Source organism: Trachymyrmex septentrionalis, unplaced genomic scaffold, assembly GCF_001594115.1.
Source record: "Trachymyrmex septentrionalis isolate Tsep2-gDNA-1 unplaced genomic scaffold, Tsep1.0 scaffold179, whole genome shotgun sequence".
In the NCBI taxonomy this organism is placed as follows: Eukaryota; Metazoa; Arthropoda; class Insecta; order Hymenoptera; family Formicidae; genus Trachymyrmex; species Trachymyrmex septentrionalis.
The window spans coordinates 278,187-296,049 of NW_017304959.1; the positions used below are offsets into that span (position 1 = coordinate 278,187).

A 17,863-nucleotide genomic window follows, 5' to 3' on the forward strand; every position below is an offset into this window, starting at 1 on the left:
TGTAATGGTACCTTTTCTCCGAATATTTTTATATACTCGTATTAATATACGTCGTTCTTCATCGTTCACTTTATGTATCTCTGATTAATATATTTAATTATATGTGTTCTATTTTATACGCTGACTCTTATTTCGCCCTTTAGTTGTTTTATTTATGAAAAAAATTCTTTTAAAAATAACTATTAAATAAAAAAAAGCGTCCATTATTTTTAAAAATTATAAGCGTCTATTATTTTTAAAAATATAAAGTCTGTTACATTAATTATTAAAATATAATTCATGTAATAAAATATTTATAAAATTTATGTATAAAAATCTTATATTTAAGAGAAAATACCATGTTCATCTTGAACTCACCTGAAACTATTGCGCAGCGTTATAACCTCTTCCCTCTCTTGCGCACGTTTCGTAAATCTATATAACACACAGAGTGCAATAAACAGAATTGTGAGAGTTAAAATTAGGGCGATGAAGAGCTGTAATATCATTTCTCTGATAGTAGTCGCTTCCGCAGCCGTTACGCTAAGAGGATCCACTCCGCCGTAAAGAGGATTGAAATAACTGCTGTAAGCCGGTAAAAACTGATCCTTTTCATTATCGAACACTGCAAATGATCAACCATCACAATGCGCTATCAAATTTGAATTTCACAAATCAATCGATAATTGTACATACCAATAACTTCGATAAAACCAGTATAATTCGATGTTTCATCAAGAAAACCATCGTAAGGTGATAAAGCACTGAATTCTCCAGATTCGTCTATAGATGCCTTTTGCAGCGGCGCGTCTTCTCTCTTTCGTCTCTCCACTTTTTCCGTGGTATTTATAATCATAGGCACAGCCATGGTTGTGTCAATTTTCGTACTAGTAGTGGTCATCGATAATGTGGTAGATGGGTTCGTAGTTGTGCTGCTACCACTGCTACTTACAGTTGTCGTTAGTATGGATGTAATTGCCGTCGTGCTAGTAACGATACTGCTCATATTACTTGAAGTTACAGTAGTAGTTGATGAGATTTCCGGAACAAAGTGTAATAACGGCGGTGCTGGTTTGGGTCGTAAACCGATGCACTTATCGCACATAGCACCACCGTTAGACGACTCGCCGTCACCGAGAAAGATCTCTGTCAATAACTGATCACTGTCGAATATCTCGGCAATATATGCACCACCGGTAGGTGAATTATGCACATACTGATAAGAATATACCACAATCTCCTCAGGTGATGGTAAATCATCAACTGTTTTATGCGGCGGTAATTTCACTAGGTAGACGCGGTAGCAGCAGATTGGACCGTTCCGTTCCGAGATACGCGGTAGATAGAGTTTGAACAACTGCCTACCCTGGTTTTCAATCTTCCGCCAGCTGCGCATGTTCATATTATCGCGACCCGGAACCGTAATTGGTGTCGTACAGTTTCCTATAGCATCCTTGCCAGGAGTGCGAGACCTTGTTACTCCGTGCACTCGAACCTTCGATCAAATGTTCATTTTTAGTACAAAAATTCATTTGATATTAATAGATTTGCACAATAATCTCAAGTTAGAATCAATCAATAATAGCACAATAGCCCAAGTCGATGTTTAAATTCTTTCTTTAAGGATTTAGTAATATTTGAAAATTTTTTCCTGAATTATAATGAATAATGATGAAATATTACTGAATTTCTTGTTGAAATCAACATCACTTTCAGCATTATTTCATTAAAATTTCATTAAGATTTCATTACAGTTCATTATAATTTCATTACAATTCGTTAATATTTTATAAATAATTCAATACAAAATGCTGTTATATTTAACTTCGCATTGGTACAAAAATACAATGCATGTACTAGAATACATGCAAAAACCATATACAAATGCAAATTTAACACATCTGCAGATAATCTAAACTTATATAGACCTGGGTATATAGAAAGCACGACTAAATTTTACATGCGAGAATACACTGTCTTACAGATCCAAGAAAGATTAATTCAAAACTTTTCATTACAGTGTTTTTGTTACACTGATTTCATTATTTTTCAGCAAATTTTATTACAATTGTTCTATTCAACTATTAATGCTCCTGAGTACTCAGCTAAGAACTCTGCGTTGAAACGGCGGTCTAGCGAAACCAGTAGCCACACACACAAGCACGAGCCCATGTACATGTGCTCTCGGCGCGTTTCCTTATCCAGCCGAATTTTATTCAAAAAATCAAAGTTACAAATTTTTATAACCATTTAATATATATTAAGGATATAATCCCTTGTTCAGAAAATGCAATACAATAAATAAAAAAACTGTTAATTTAATTCTATAGACAGTTGGAAGATAAATATTATAATAAAAGTAAAGAACCCCGCACACAAAATCATAGAATTTTGGCCCTCGGTGAAATTGGCTGAAATTTTAGTATGTTACAGTTCTTGATTCAGTGATCAAAAGTGTTCATAGGCACAAAATGGCTTGAAAATGACTAGTTTTTTGTTATAGCCATTTAATGTTTTATTTTATTAATGCCTCGAAAGGAAATTTCTGTAATAAATTAAGAAATTTTAGATAATAATATGCCATCCACTCTCACCATCCTCATTTCCAACCCCATCCTCAGCCCTATTCCCATACACATATGCGCATTTTTATTATGTATTTAGATTTTGCTAGATTTTTACGATTTCTCTCACGCGTATCATATGAAATGCGTGAGCCCATTTACCTTTCATGTACAAAGTGCTTGATTATCATGACCCGAATGTGTGAAGCTGCATGTACAAAAAAATATCGGGTGCTCTCTGAAGTACAATAGCAACATAGGATAGAAAATTCTTTTCCTCTTCGCTTTGTTTACATTCATATGCGGCAAGGGGACTCATAAAAATCAAGCAACCCAAAGGAATGAAACGCTCGTCACGTCCACATTGTTCACTCTGGATAATTCTGAACGGGCGAAAAACTAAAATCATAAATGTATCATGTTAATGCATACAAAAACGCGCGCGCGCACACACACACATACGAAATGTCGATTTTTATGTACCTTTTTGATTTTGGCATATTTAAAATCTCTTGATCTTATTATAGAAACTTGATTTTGAGGTATCAGTAAAATAAAAACTTTAAATGGCTATAATAAAAACAACTAGTTTTCAGGCTTTGTGCCTATGGGCACTTTTGATCAGTGAGTCAAAAAACTGTCACATACTAAAATTTCAATCAATTTCACCGAGGGCCAAAATCCTATAATTTTGTGCAGGGTCGTTCATCATTTTTTCAGCTAGTATTCTATTCATAGTTAACTTTGACTAATCAGTAAACTTTCCCAGTATATATTTATCCGCAATTGTTTTACCATTTAATACTTTGTTATAGAAATATAATTCACTATTAATTAATAATGTTTATTTTTTTACTCTTTATGGTAATTTTAAGAATGGCTTTGAAATTCGAATAATTTATGCTAAATACTGTTTTTAAGTAGATTTTTAGTTAATTATACAGGGCTCGGAATTACAAAATAATGGCTAATAATCCATTTATTCAATTTTGAAAAAAACGCTGCGCTTAAGTGCATTTAAGTGCATTTAAGTGCGCCATTAAAAGATTTTCGAAATAATTATTAACTCTGTACGGTTTAGATTTTTCTATCAGCTCAATTTCAATGAAACTTGATACTCAAAGGATTTTTATAATCGCTGAGGTTTTCTACATTATAAACATAATCGAAAGGGATATTGCAACAATGCTGTTTCTATTTTAATATTTATTTGAATTATTCATTCATTATGTAGGCATATTTTCGTTATTAGCATGTATATCAAGTATTGTTCTAGAAGATGTTCGAGAAGTTTCTTGCGCGAACCTGTCGCAACAGGAAAATTTGTTAGCGATAGTAATCGACAGTTCCGATGCGGATTCCCTCAGTTCCGAGAATTGACTATCTGGAAATTGCCAGATCGTACCTAATTGAACAAACGGTATTTACCCCCCACGCACTAGCGTCACACGATTCTCGCGGGTACCACAGTATCCGACAGTCGCTATCTTGATTAGAAGCTGCTCTCAGACAGTCCTTTCGATAGGACTTATTTGTATTGCGTACATAAAAAATAAAAAAAAAATATAAATAAAAAGAGGGATGCAAATAAAAGAGGCCTCCATCTAGCGCATTCTGGCTATATCTTTGGCTATAGCAAACCCTAATTTAATAAATTTTCTATTACAAATTATTGTATTATATAGTTTCATTTCAATACGACATTTAAATTAGCATGACTTCGGAAATATTCAGAACCCATTCAGTAATATTCGTAATCTTCGTAATAAAAAAATTAGCATAGTTTCTTATTGACTAATGTTTAAAACAAAATAATCAACACCTTCACCTGTGTTATAAAAATAAAAAAAATCGATTTTTTGTGAAAAAAAAATATCTAAAAAAAGATTATTCCATTTTTTATTCAATGACAATATGTTTAAGAAGTCTAAAAAAGAAGGAATTTTTCAATTTTAGCTTTTGGGCAATTTGTTATAAAAAGCCACCTTTTATGAAAAAAATAATTTTTTCAAAGATAAAATTGTTAAATAAGAAAATTAATAGATCTGTTTATTTAAAAACAAACTTATTGACTTCAGATTCACAATTAACAAAAATAGTCCTAAAAAATAACATGTAAATCAGCAAAATTCACTAAACTTTGGTTTTTAATGCGCCATGTTAAGTCTGCCATTTTGAAAATCAACATTTCGATTGCAGATTCGTTATCAACGAATCAAAAAACTATTATACACATAGTTTCAAACAAATTGATTAGAGCGTTTGATCAAGAATTAAATTTCCCTAGAATTGTAAAATCTTACACTGTGCAGCGCGCCGAAGGCATGCGAGCTCATGTTGTATGTGTGTTACAACGCCTCGCCACGATAAATGGCTGAACTTATAGGCGTGGAAAAGTGATGTCTTAATGACGAAATTTATGTTGCATACCATTTCATTATTATTTGCTTAATTGTGAAAATGTGACTTGTCTTGTACTTACATAAGTCCTAAAAATGAACGGAAACTACAGTTACTTACTTTGGAATTTTATACATAAAAACGTTTCAACAACTGTCAGACCATGTGTTTCCTGCCCAGAGAGGCTCACTTTACGGCATTTACGACCATTTACTCATTGTCAAGGGAGGAAAGAATAGTTATCATCGATTTTTACATATATTTTAAAGCAATCTCGTCATTTAAATTTATCCAAATTTTCTTTATTTACAAATGGCATGCAATATAAATTAACGTGTCATTCCTCGCTTCTGATGTCACGATTCCAACATGGCCGCGGCGACTACTCAGGAGCCTTAATTTCAACATTTTAATTATCCTATTTCCATTTTCGGTAACTTTCATTAACAAATCTGTAAACATATTGTATATTTCGTTCCCATTTCATTACTTTTCAGATTATTTTCATTAATTTTCCTCAGAATTCAGTATATTTCAGCATATTTCAGTGTATAATAAACTATAAAAATATGTCTTGCACAATTTTTCATTCTTTTTTTCATGCATTTTCAATAATATCTTTACATGGTAATTCAATATAATTTAGTGCTCAATTTCTTTAAATATAAATCTGTATAAATTTTCTTCACAATTCCTTTTAATTTAACGTTCTTTGTTACGATGTTAAGTGATTTCATTATGTTTCAACAGATTTGATTACATTCTTTCAATTATTAATTCCAACATTTTAATTATCCTATTTTCGGTAACTTTTATTAATAAATCTGTAAAAAAAAAGAATAATATTAAATAAAAAAGCCGATACGTGGTCAAATTATAAAACAAATTTTTTAATGGCATACACATAACAATTAAATAAATATATTTATTTTACTTAACAATTAAATAAATACATTTATTTAATTGTTAAGTGATTAAAATATAAAATATTAGCTACGAACATCTTGCGTGGTGTATGCCGTTAATTTGTTTTAAAAAAAAGAATATTGTATATTTCGTTCCCATTTCGCGTTATACTTTTCAGATATTTTTATTAATTCTCCTTAGAATTTATAATATTTCAGCATATTTCAGTGTACAATAAACCGTAAAAATATTATATATTTGCGTTACTTTTCATTTTTTTCCTATACATTTCCAATAATTATCTTTAGGATACATGATACTTCAGTTTAATTCAGTGTTCAATATCTCTGAATAAATCAGTATGAATATTAAACATATTTACATTAATTTTCATTATTTTTCATAAATTTTCATTAATTATCATTAAAATTTATAGGCTTTTAATATTAAAAGTATTATTTATGCTGAAATATTTTCAACAATATTTCAGTGATTCTCTTTTCTCATTTTAACGATTTCATTGTCGATTTTAATCATTTTAGCGACTTTTTTCCATCAGGATAGGTGCTACTTACTAGCTTACTGCTCAATCCTCCTGAAGAGTAATAAGCTGCATATCTGTAGCATGCGATTTTTTTAGCAAATACATATATGAAACCTACAGTTTAACGTTAGTTTCGAATAGCCTATTAGAAGAGGTTCTTATAGCAAAGATATTCTCGGTTTGTAATTATTTTCCAAGAAAATAAAATATTTTTGACTAGATTTGAACCTTTGACATAAAACTCTTTACGCCACTATGCCATACCAAATTAAAAATTATTCTAATTAAATGAGAAATAACCAAGAGTATATTTTAATAAAATTAATAGATAGAAAGATGATTTAAACTTGAATAAGTTATATACCGTATAATTTGTATTAGGAGGTATCTTATTGTAATGCGTGCTGTTCCTATTATAGACACTCCAACTGGGCGGTTCGAAATTATGAATGTCCAAACGTCCCATGTCATTCTTGAATCTTGCTACGCCGTTCAATTGTATATTGTAGCGCTGGATAATGCCATTTGGCTTCTCCGGGGGTTTCCAAGTGATGGACATAAAACTGAAACTGCTTATATTGTCATAGCGACAAATAACGATGAGATTCTTCGGAGGACTGGCCACTAAAAAAACAATGAAATACATTTAAATATTTACCAAAACAAATAAAATAGATACACATATTAAAAGTTATGCGTTTCGCGGGTTTCCTCCGTATCCAGATCCATTCTTGAAATGCCTATTATTTTATATTTCTTCTTAAGAATTTATAATTCTTTTTAGCTCTCAAGTAAAATGGGCATTTCAAGAATGGATCTGGACACGGAGGAACCCCACAAAACGTATAACTTTTATATAGAAAGCACCTGTAGAAGCTTCCAGAAAATATACATATTTTTCTTAGCGCGCCGACGTACCTCCATCCAAAGTAGTGCCGTTTACTTCGGCACTCCAATTACCACATTGTTTCGTGTATTCACTGCAAGCAGCTATTTTGAATTTGTACGTGGTCGCTGGATCGAGATCTACAAATGCATACACGATGAACGGCTGAGCGGGATACACTGCTTCTCTCTTCTGATCAGCGTGAGTGGCCATCAGATTATAATAGTGCACATGTTCCTTCAAATCCGGTGGTGGCACGGTCCAACCTATTGTGATTGAATTTTCTGTCACGCCATTCACGGACACTTTCGGCACAAACACTGGATCTGTAATATATTTTAGTCCTATATTAAATAAAATATCAAAAAGAAGTTTTAAGTGTATGCCGGTTATACATCAGAAATTGGTTTTTGCTGTAGAAATCAAACGCCGAATTATAAAGATAATTATTTAAAATGTCTACATCTGTTAAATAATTTTACTAGTTATTCTATAACGATCGCTTTTTCAATTTTACGAATTATAAAATTTGAGAATAAATTATTAAATTAGAATCTTTTTACATTGTTTTATATTTCTTCTTAAGAATTTATAATTCTTTTTAGCTCTCAAGTAAAATCCATTTTTAAGTTGAATTAAACTTTAGGAAAGATGAGTAGGAGAGAAATTTATAATATTTGTTTTCCAGAAACACCTTTCTCAAGCGTGGTAATCCATCGTGGATCTAACTGCATGTGTGACGTGCCCAGCGCATTGATAGCGCTAATGCCGATTTGATACGCGGTGCCGCTCTCAAATCCCTTGAGAACGTAGCTCGAATTACCGCCACCAATCTGCTCGGCGTAGTACTGACGTTGATCCGTGCCTTTCTTCATGTGCTGGATGAAGTACTTTTTAATCGGCTCGTTACCATCACTGACAGTCCAATTTAGGAATATGCTGCCGGCACCGACCGCCTTCATAAAATCTATGCTGACTTTTGGCACATCGGTGACAAATAAATGCGTCAAGGCGCTCACTATCCCGTTGTAGTCATTTGCCTGACACACATACGTGCCATTGTCCTTTCGCGCTAAACTCTTGAATTCCAGAACTAAAACGGCGTAAGCCTCGTTTATTTGTGCAACGACAGTGAGATTCTTCAAATGCTCGCTGCTCTCTGAATTATTCTCTTTTAACCAAGTAAATTGAGATAACGGATAACCGTGTATGTGGCACGTCAAGTTGGCTGCTTCCGACACTCTCGCCCTTACATTCCCGCCGGATGTTATCTTGCCAGGTTCTGGAAAACAAAAAACGATATTTCAACGAGAGTTTAACTCCGAAATTTACTTTTGTTATGTAATAATAAATCTCTCTTTTGTTATGTATAATAATAATGAGAGAATATTATAAAATCCAAAATACGTGTATCGTAAAGTGCGCTCACACACACATAACAAAGACAAGACATTTAAATTAGCTCATTATTTACCTATCACTCTGATATGAATGTTTTTTTCGAGGAATTCGCCGTCGACAGTCTGCGCAGAGCATTTGTAGTCGCCCGTGTCGTTTCTGCTGGCCTTCTTTATATCAAATCGTCCGATGTATTCAAACTCATTGATAGTGCTGAGATTCCTGCCGTCGGTGCTCCACCAAACTTGACCCGGCACATTAAGCTTGCACAATAACGTCGGTGTGCTGCCTGCCTCTATACCCTCGGTATCTTGTGATGATCGAATCTCCAATGATGCGATCCGCTCAGTCTTGGATTCTGCTGCTGCTACTTCCAACTTATTTATACCTATCGTAAGGAAATATATTTTCGTATCAATTCACACAGATGCCAATAATAAATTTAAAATAAACTCGAGATTATCTTAAATATAACTAAGCAAAGAAGACAAAAAAGGATCAAAGTAGATTTTTGTGTCTAATATTATTTTTGCGTACCTAAATCTTACAATTTCCAGTTCAAGGGTAAACTACGATTTGATAAGCAATGTGATGTAGATACCAGGATTGGAAAAACTCGGACTTTTATTTAAAAAAAACTCAATCCACTGGATTTTATGGGGTTTTATTGGGATTTTTGAGTTTTTTTAAATAAAATTGATTATTTGATCATTTTTTTCACGTAATATTTAGTTTACGTTGTATTTATTATTATTTAATTACATATAAAATTAAGTATAAATAAATAAATTAAATTAATTATAAATAAATTTTGTAAAAATATAATGATAAATTTTTCAAATATAAAAAAAACACTTCTATATAATGAAAACTCAACAAATAGAAAATAAGAAATGTCCATAACGTTAAAGCTGGATCTTTTAATGTTTAAATAATTCAATATAAATTTGTATATACTATACAATATATATGTACATGCATATATATCATACTTGTAGTCATTTGAACTGCACGCCAAAATTTTATCGGACTTAAAAACGCAGCTAAACTATCGAAATATATACGAGGTCTGGCTATTAAATAACAAGACTGCGCGCGCAGAAGGCGTCCTAGAGGGGTAGGATGGGAAACGAATGCAGCATTGGATAGCTGGAAGTGTCTACTATTCCAGTACGAAAACACGTTTTTGTCGCAGTAGTAGTATTTTTTCTATAGAGGTTAGAAACGAATTTGTTTTTTTCTCGTGCCGATAACAATGTGTGACGAAAAACACGAGCAACGGATCAATGTGAAATTTCTCGTTAAATAAAAAAAAATTCCGACTGAGTGCTATAAGTTGTTGAAAGAGGCCTATGGTGAGAATTCTCTATCTCGTGCGCGTGTTTTCGAATGGTATAAACGGTTTTCTGAAGGCCAAGAGAGCACTGAAAATGACCAACGTCCAGGTCGACCTGTCTCTGTTTCAACTCCGCAAACAGTGACCAAAATCAATGAAATTGTGCGCGGAGATCGTCGTATGAGCATTCGGATGATTGCTGAGACTGTAAACGCCGATAAAGAAACTGTCAGAAAAATTTTACATGACGAATTAAACATGAAGAAAGTCTGTGCGAAGTTGATCCCAAAAAATTTGACCCCTGACCAAAAGCTTGTCCGTCAACAGATCTGCTCAGATTTTCTTGAGAAGTTAGATGAAGAGCCTGAATTGATGGAAAACATCATCACTTGCGATGAAACCTGGATATTCCAATACGATGTTGAAACTAAGTGGCAATCCATGCACTGGAAAACTCCTGCATCGCCAAGAATGAAAAAAGCAAGGATGTCGAAATCAAAATTTAAAGCCATGCTAATCGTTTTTTCGACATCAACGGCATCGTGATGACTGAATGGGTTCCAGAGGGTCAAACTTACTATTTGACAGTTTTGGCAACACTGCGAGAGCGAGTTCGTAAGAAACGGCCGGAGTTGTGGAAAAACAAGTCGTGGATCTTACACCAGGACAACGCACCTGCCCATAACGCGCTGTCTGTGAAGCGTTATTTAGCCGCTAGAGGCACTCCAGTGCTCGAACACGCGCCGTACTCGCCTGATTTAGCACCCTGTGACTTTTTCCTGTTTCCGAAGATCAAGTCTGCCTTAAAAGGAACCCGGTTCGAGTCGATGGAAAAGGTGAAGCGAAAATCGGCGGAGCTCCTAAATGCTCTTACAAAAGAAGACTTCCAGCATTGCTTTGACCAATGGAAAAAACGAATGGAACGATGTGTGGCGAGGGGAGTGGAGTACATTGAAGGGGAGCATTCAATTGTAAAATAATTTTTAAAATAAAACTCTTTTTCATAAGCAGTCTCGTTATTTAATAACCAGACCTCGTATCACAATCGAATTTTAATGTTCAATAGGCATCTATTAAGCTCTTAATATGCTGGAAATCAATAAATAAATTTATTTATTGTGAAAAATATTACCTCGGCTAGGAATTATGTCTGGATCTCTAACATTCTGTGCGAGATTCTAAATTTTTAGACTACCGAGGTTTCTATAGTGAAGAAAGAAATAATGATACTACGTATTAAAAACTATATTAACATTTATTTGGATAATATTTAAAATTAACGCTTAAACAAATTTTTTTTTAAATTTTTAAACAAAAAAATCAAAAATTTTTTTTAATGTTTGATATTTAATCTTCACCATTTGGGCTTATCTTCTCGAAGATATCTGTACATTTTCACTAGTTTCGTCGCTTTTTCTGTTCCAAGCTTATTCCGAATAAGTGTCTAAACTAATCCAACGTGTGTATTTTTTGGCACCACAAATTTTGATAAGAGTTCCATTGGCAATAACATAGTTCTATAATTCCTGATAGGTTTTATAAATAGTCCCGTTGATTTAGCTAAAAAAAATATCACTTGAAAATTTGCAGTTCTAACTTCCCGTGGCACCGCAAGATTCGAAAAATTAATTAAAAACCATAAAATTTAATAATTCTCGATGAGTTCTACATTTCCTGATAGGTTTTAACAATAGTTCCGGTCTCTAAGTTATTTTAAATAATAATTAAACCCGCGCGCTGACACCGTACCATAAAAGTAAAGTACCTACCCAGCTATTAACAGCCAGTTCTAGCCGACTTTTTGGCATTTTCCTATAATTCTACAATAGTTCCGACAATTTTTATAGATTTTGATCAGAGTTCTGGTCTCTAAGTACTTTTTAATAATTAAACTCGCGCGCTGGCATCGCACCATAAGAGTAAAGACTAGATACTAACGAGTATCTTAAAATAATTTATTGCAAAAGAGATATCACGCCATCAGGATTTGAATTTAAACTTTCCTATATTCCATGACAAACGTCTTACCAATTCAAGGCATAATTCGTGTGTGTGAAGTTGGCACACTTCTGCTTTGAAATCGGAATTCTAATAAGAATTGTGAATTCTTTAAAACAAGAGAAAAAATGATAATGAGTGACGATTTTTAGAAAGAGTTCCTCTCTCACAAACATCAAAAAAATAGATTTCGCAAAATGTGCTAGCTTCACATTTAACATTAATACCGAATAGTTTTGAATAGCCTATTCAATGTATTTTAACGAGTACTAGAGTTTCTAATATAAAAAAAATTATTTTTTAAAAAAATTAGAAAAATTTTGTTAATTAATATCAAACATGAATAATTCGGAACAGCGCATCAGGAGCTCTAGAGTTCCTGCTGAAATAAAACCTCAAATCTTTATAATTGTTTTAAAAAATCATCATAAACGAAATTTTAAAAACTGGGGATCTTAATTTCACATCTAACATTAGCATCGAATAGTCCATTCAACAATATCTTTTGAGTAAGAGTTTCTGATGCAACAAAATTATTTTTTAATTATTAAAAAAAACTTTTTAATTAAAAAAAATAATATCAATTTTGCTTTTCAAAAATCTGGCGTTCTATAAAAAAAGTTCTGATAGTCCCCAAAGAGTTCTAACAATTATTCTTAATAATTAAAGAGCTATGATCACAAACAAAAAAAAGTTCTAGCGCCTTGAAGTAGAAAAATTCGAAATCTAATTGTAAGGCCCATATTTAGAACACGCTTTTATTGATAAAAGCGCATTTTTATCTCTGAAATTCTATAATATGCGTATAACAACAAAGTACAAACAAAAGTAAGAGAGGTACAAACGAGTACAAACAATTCTCTTTCGAATGTCATTGATCCCATTTCGATATCTTTTAAAATGGCCGACTTCCTCTTTTGATGCATTTCCAAAAATTTTAAAATTGTTATATCTCCGAATCCTTTCGGGTACAAACAAAAGTAGGAAAGGTACAAACGATTCTCTTTCGAATGCCATTGGTTCCATTTCGATATCTTTTAAAATAGCGGACTTCCCTTTTTGCCGCATTTCCGAAATTTTGAAATCGATATATCACCGAACCCTTTCGGGTACAAACGAAAGTAAGAGAAGTACAAACGGATACAAACGATTCTCTTTCGAATGCTGTTGGTCCCATTTCGATATTTAGAAAATTAGCTAAGTTTACTATATAGGGGTTGCGCAAAAATTGAAAAGCGCTGTATCTCTGAACTCTTTGAGGTACAAACGAAAATAAAAGAGGTATAAACGGTACAAACGAAGTAAACAACCGTGCTATGGTATTAACGTTTACAAATGTGCTATGGTATTAATTTTTACTTTTGATAAAGTTGGTTCGTTCACATCAATGTTTTGGAAAAGATTTTGAAGTCAACTACATGAATATTAAACAAAAAGTACGGGTTTAAATTTAAAAAATTTTAGGTAACTTTTACTTGACATTAAGGACATCTTTTCAAGGCCAACCAAGGTCTTTCCTTCTAGCAACTGAATAATAACTTTTGTTTGAAACATTTTTCCGTATCTTTTATATTTCTCGGAATATTTCAATGCGTCGATTGTGAATGACTCATCCTGTATATGGAATTTTTTTTCTTTATGCTATAAATATATGTTATATTTTGCAAATTTTGTTAATTACAGATATTACACAGATATTGTACAAAAATTTTAATTTTCGTTTATATATTTTAATAACAGAAATATTTTTATAATCTTGTAATGTATGAAGAAACGTGTTAGTCACAAAAAATTATTAATTAAAAGTATAATAATGTTTTCCTATCTATATTACGATTTACGCAAGTCATTTTTAAGAAATCTTCAACATTATTATTATTATTATTATTATTAGGCGTTAGGAACTCGAAAGCTCATTGCCGCAAATACCAAATCCCGTTGTCTTCAACATTAACTTTTGATAAATAAACAAGGATAATACCACATTTTTTCTACATAAATAACATAAATTATAATGTACACTTTCAACATAACAATAATTTCGTCCTTTTAATCTATTCTCTTTCAGTAAATCTTATGCTTTTCTTATAGTAAATAATGTAAAGAATATTTTAGTATAATATCAAATTAATTTGCTTATTTTTAATACGTTCAAAACATTTTTAAACCTTGCTGTGTCCATTATGTCCCGGATTCCTCTATAATCATTCATTAGATATAAGCCATAAATAATATAATTAGTTTGCGTTGCACATCTTTGATTATCTAATTTTCATGCGACATTTATTTACAAATTTGTACATCTATTTTTTTTTATCATTTTTACATAAAACTTATATATTTTATTATTTTTATATTGCTCACTTTTTCATTTTTATTTTGATTTGTGTTTATCTTATACATTCATCCCCCCCCCCCAAAAAAAACGATATACTAAAAATTTGGGAAAATTTTACTAAATTTCAAATAATCACAACTTGGTAAATGATGAAGTTAAAAATATGTTTAAAAATGCAAAATAAAGTTTGAAATGTTTACTTTAAGAATATTTGAATGAGAATTGCACTGAGCTATTATTTTCAAAATGGCGGATGACCAAGTGACAAAATACAAAATTGATAATCTAACAAATGATACATGGCGTGAATCAGGTATCGTAGCCTAATGGAACAACATACGCATGAAAGTATAGAATTTTATCTTTAAATTTTTTTTATCCAGCTTGATACGATAATTTTTTACTGAGTTATCCCAAATTTAAGATACCACTGTCATTAGATCAATTATTGTAATTCTTCACAATATGAACCGCCCACATAGCAATGTATTTCCTTAGAAGTATTTCCTTAGAATATCCTAATTTGATCAGATTGATCTCATTCTAATCGAAAACATTAAATCGTCCATATGATTAGTTCAGGACATTTGTAATTATCATTGTAATATAAAACGACTTTAGAATATCCTATTTTAATTCAAAAAAATTTTCATCATTATATTGATAAATTGCAATTTTCAACTTTCGACACATATATGTCGTATACATTTATTTTATGTATATTATAAAAACATATCTTTACAATTTAATTTGTTAATTTATTACCACTTTTAATTTATTATCACTTTTACTTGTTGTCTTATTATATATCTTCTCTTTCTTTTTCATTATTTTTTCTGTATTTTTAATTTATTCCTTCATTTGTATGACTTTTTAAAGAAATGCGTTGACTCTTACTTTGCCCTTGATTTATTGTTATTTAATTTGTTAATTTTTTAAATATATATAATATAAATATCCCACATAGATATACTGAAAACTAACCTTTGTTTCGGGAAGAATTTAATCATATTTGATCATATACAATAATTGATCATAGTTGATCAATTATTGTATATTATACGAATAAATAGAAAGAAAATTTTTTGTATAATAGATACAAAAATAACAACCGTGTATTAGCTCTAATTTATCCATTTCATTGTAATATTAACTTTAATCATATTTATTTTTATATATTAGCAATTTGACAGTTGCAGCTATAGCTTATTTTGTTTTTTGTTGTGTATAATTTATTTTTAAATAGGTATGGTTATATATTAATTAACAAAACAAAAAGAGTTTTCGATATATTTTACAAAATCAGTTCTATCGATTGTAAGTATTGTTTTAATAAAAATTTCCATTTTACTATACCCTACAATTCTTATTGTGTATTTTCTGATTTCTTGCGTCACAGAGGAAGTAATGAGTGAACAGGAGGTGAAATCATGTAACATTTTCCTTAGGGCAAAACTGTAAAAAATGAAAATTTTTTGTGTAAATGTATACATAACATATATGTATAATAGACTAACAAAAAAAAAGTATTTTTTTTTAATCGGCCTTTCAGCTCAAAAGCTTCCATTTCGTATCAAAAAAACACCTAAATCTTTATCAAAAAAATATTAAGATTTAAAGGTCGCTAATAAACGATTTTTAAATCAAAGTTCCGATTTTTTTTAACATGTACAGTAGAATTTCTCTAAATCTGACTTCTGTAATCTTTGCATTCCTCACACGTATTTTTACAAACACTAAATGTCATGCCATGTCATGGTAGGCTGGACATGTGTTGCGCGCGCATCTGCACTAATTGTACTAGGTTCTCACAGTGTATACAATGTAATTCCATAGGCAAGTTATGTATAACTATTTGTGTAATGTATTCTTTTGTGATACATAATATGTGATACATATGTACATATGACTTATTCTGCTAAGGTTATGTAATGCACTTTGACAGGTTTGCGCAGGTACGTGGTGATTGGTAGACTCGTTCTGTAGAGAGGGTAGTTTATAATTTTGGCATTCCACTCTTATCGCCCCATGGGCCAAATTTAGAGAGACTCTACTGTACATGTTTGATTTAATGCAAAAATAGCTCAATCCGGATATTAAACGTGATACTGTATGTCTTTTTGATCACTGAACGTAATGCAATAATTTATTTAACCCTACAAATACGCCTTAAGAAATATAGCCTGATTAATGTGAAAAAATTACCAAATTTCGAGTTCAAAGTCGATTTTAATAAGGTTCTAAGCGTTCAAATAAGTCGTTATTCTCCTCAAATTGTAAGTCTGTTCACCTAGAACAAAATCCAATTGAAATTTTCTCTAGACCTCCTACAGGGCCTTTTAAAAGTTACATTTAATTGGATTATAAACCATAAAAAAGTTCTAAAGTATATTGCTTTGTGGTTTTGACATCCTCAAATCAAATGCCTCAATTTGACGATAAAAAACTCTTTATTAGAAAATAAAATGAGTACATACAAAATAATACAAAAAAATAATAATTTAATTAATTGAAATAAACTACATATTATGTAGTATATTTTTTTGTGTTATGTATTCATTTCAATTTCTAATAAAGAATTTTTTTATTGTCAAAGTGAGGCATTTGATTTGAGAATGTCAAAACCACAAAGCAATATACTTTAGAACTTGTAAAAAAAATTTGTCTATCCTTAAACGTTTTATAATCCAGTTAAATGCAACTTTTAAAGGCCTTATAGGAGGTCCCGGAAAATTCCAACTTATACTGATATATATAACTTATGAACAGATATACAATTTGAAGGGAATAACAACCCATTTGAACGCTTAAAGCTTTACTAAAATCGATTTTGAATTCGAAATTTAGTCATTTTTTCACATTAATCGGGTATTGTATTTCGTAAAGCGTATATCGTAGAACTAAATAAGTTATTGCATCGTATTCAGCGACCAAAAAAATATACAGTGCCACATTTAAAATCTAGTTTAAGCCATTTTTTAATCAAATCATAAATAAAAACAACTAAAGGGCGAAATAAGAGTCGGCGCATAAAATAGAACACATATAATTAAAGACATTAATCAGAGATACAAAAAAGTGAACAATGAAGAACGACGTATATTAATATATAATAATATTCGGAGAAAAGGTACCATTACAAGTTTTGGCTGCCGGATTGAGCCCTCTTCAGATGTTAACAAAAGTGAATAGAATAAAAAATAGTAAAAAAATAAATAAATAATTCTTGTCGCAACATTCATAGAACGCGAAAATGTGCAGTTCAGTTGAGTCTAGACGTAGAGCACATTATTCATACGATTGAGCAGTCAAAGTGATGTCAAGTCTCATAGCCAAATTCTAGTTGGTAAAAAAGGAAAAAGGAAAAGAACTCTTATAAAAAGTAAACTTAAATATCTTGGCAACCGCAATTGAGAGAGTTTAATCAAATCAAACATGTATTAAGGAAAATCGAAACTTTAATTTAAAAACCGTTTACACTAGCAACCTCTAAATTTTTATATTTTTTAATAAA

At 31.3% G+C, this 17,863-nt stretch overlaps 1 protein-coding gene across 1 annotated transcript in view; it reads right to left on the reverse strand.

Moving 5' to 3' along the window:
- LOC108746571 (tyrosine-protein phosphatase 69D-like) overlaps positions 1-17,863 on the reverse strand; it is a 42,265-nt gene that overhangs the window by 10,011 nt on the left and 14,391 nt on the right. Inside the window, exons 2-7 of the mRNA XM_018483425.1 lie at positions 8,754-9,065; positions 7,974-8,561; positions 7,312-7,605; positions 6,758-7,017; positions 676-1,474; positions 358-604 (exon numbers count right to left, since the gene is read on the reverse strand). Coding sequence (XP_018338927.1) covers positions 358-604; positions 676-1,474; positions 6,758-7,017; positions 7,312-7,605; positions 7,974-8,561; positions 8,754-9,065 — 2,500 coding nt within the window. The remainder of the gene's footprint in view (positions 1-357; positions 605-675; positions 1,475-6,757; positions 7,018-7,311; positions 7,606-7,973; positions 8,562-8,753; positions 9,066-17,863) is intronic.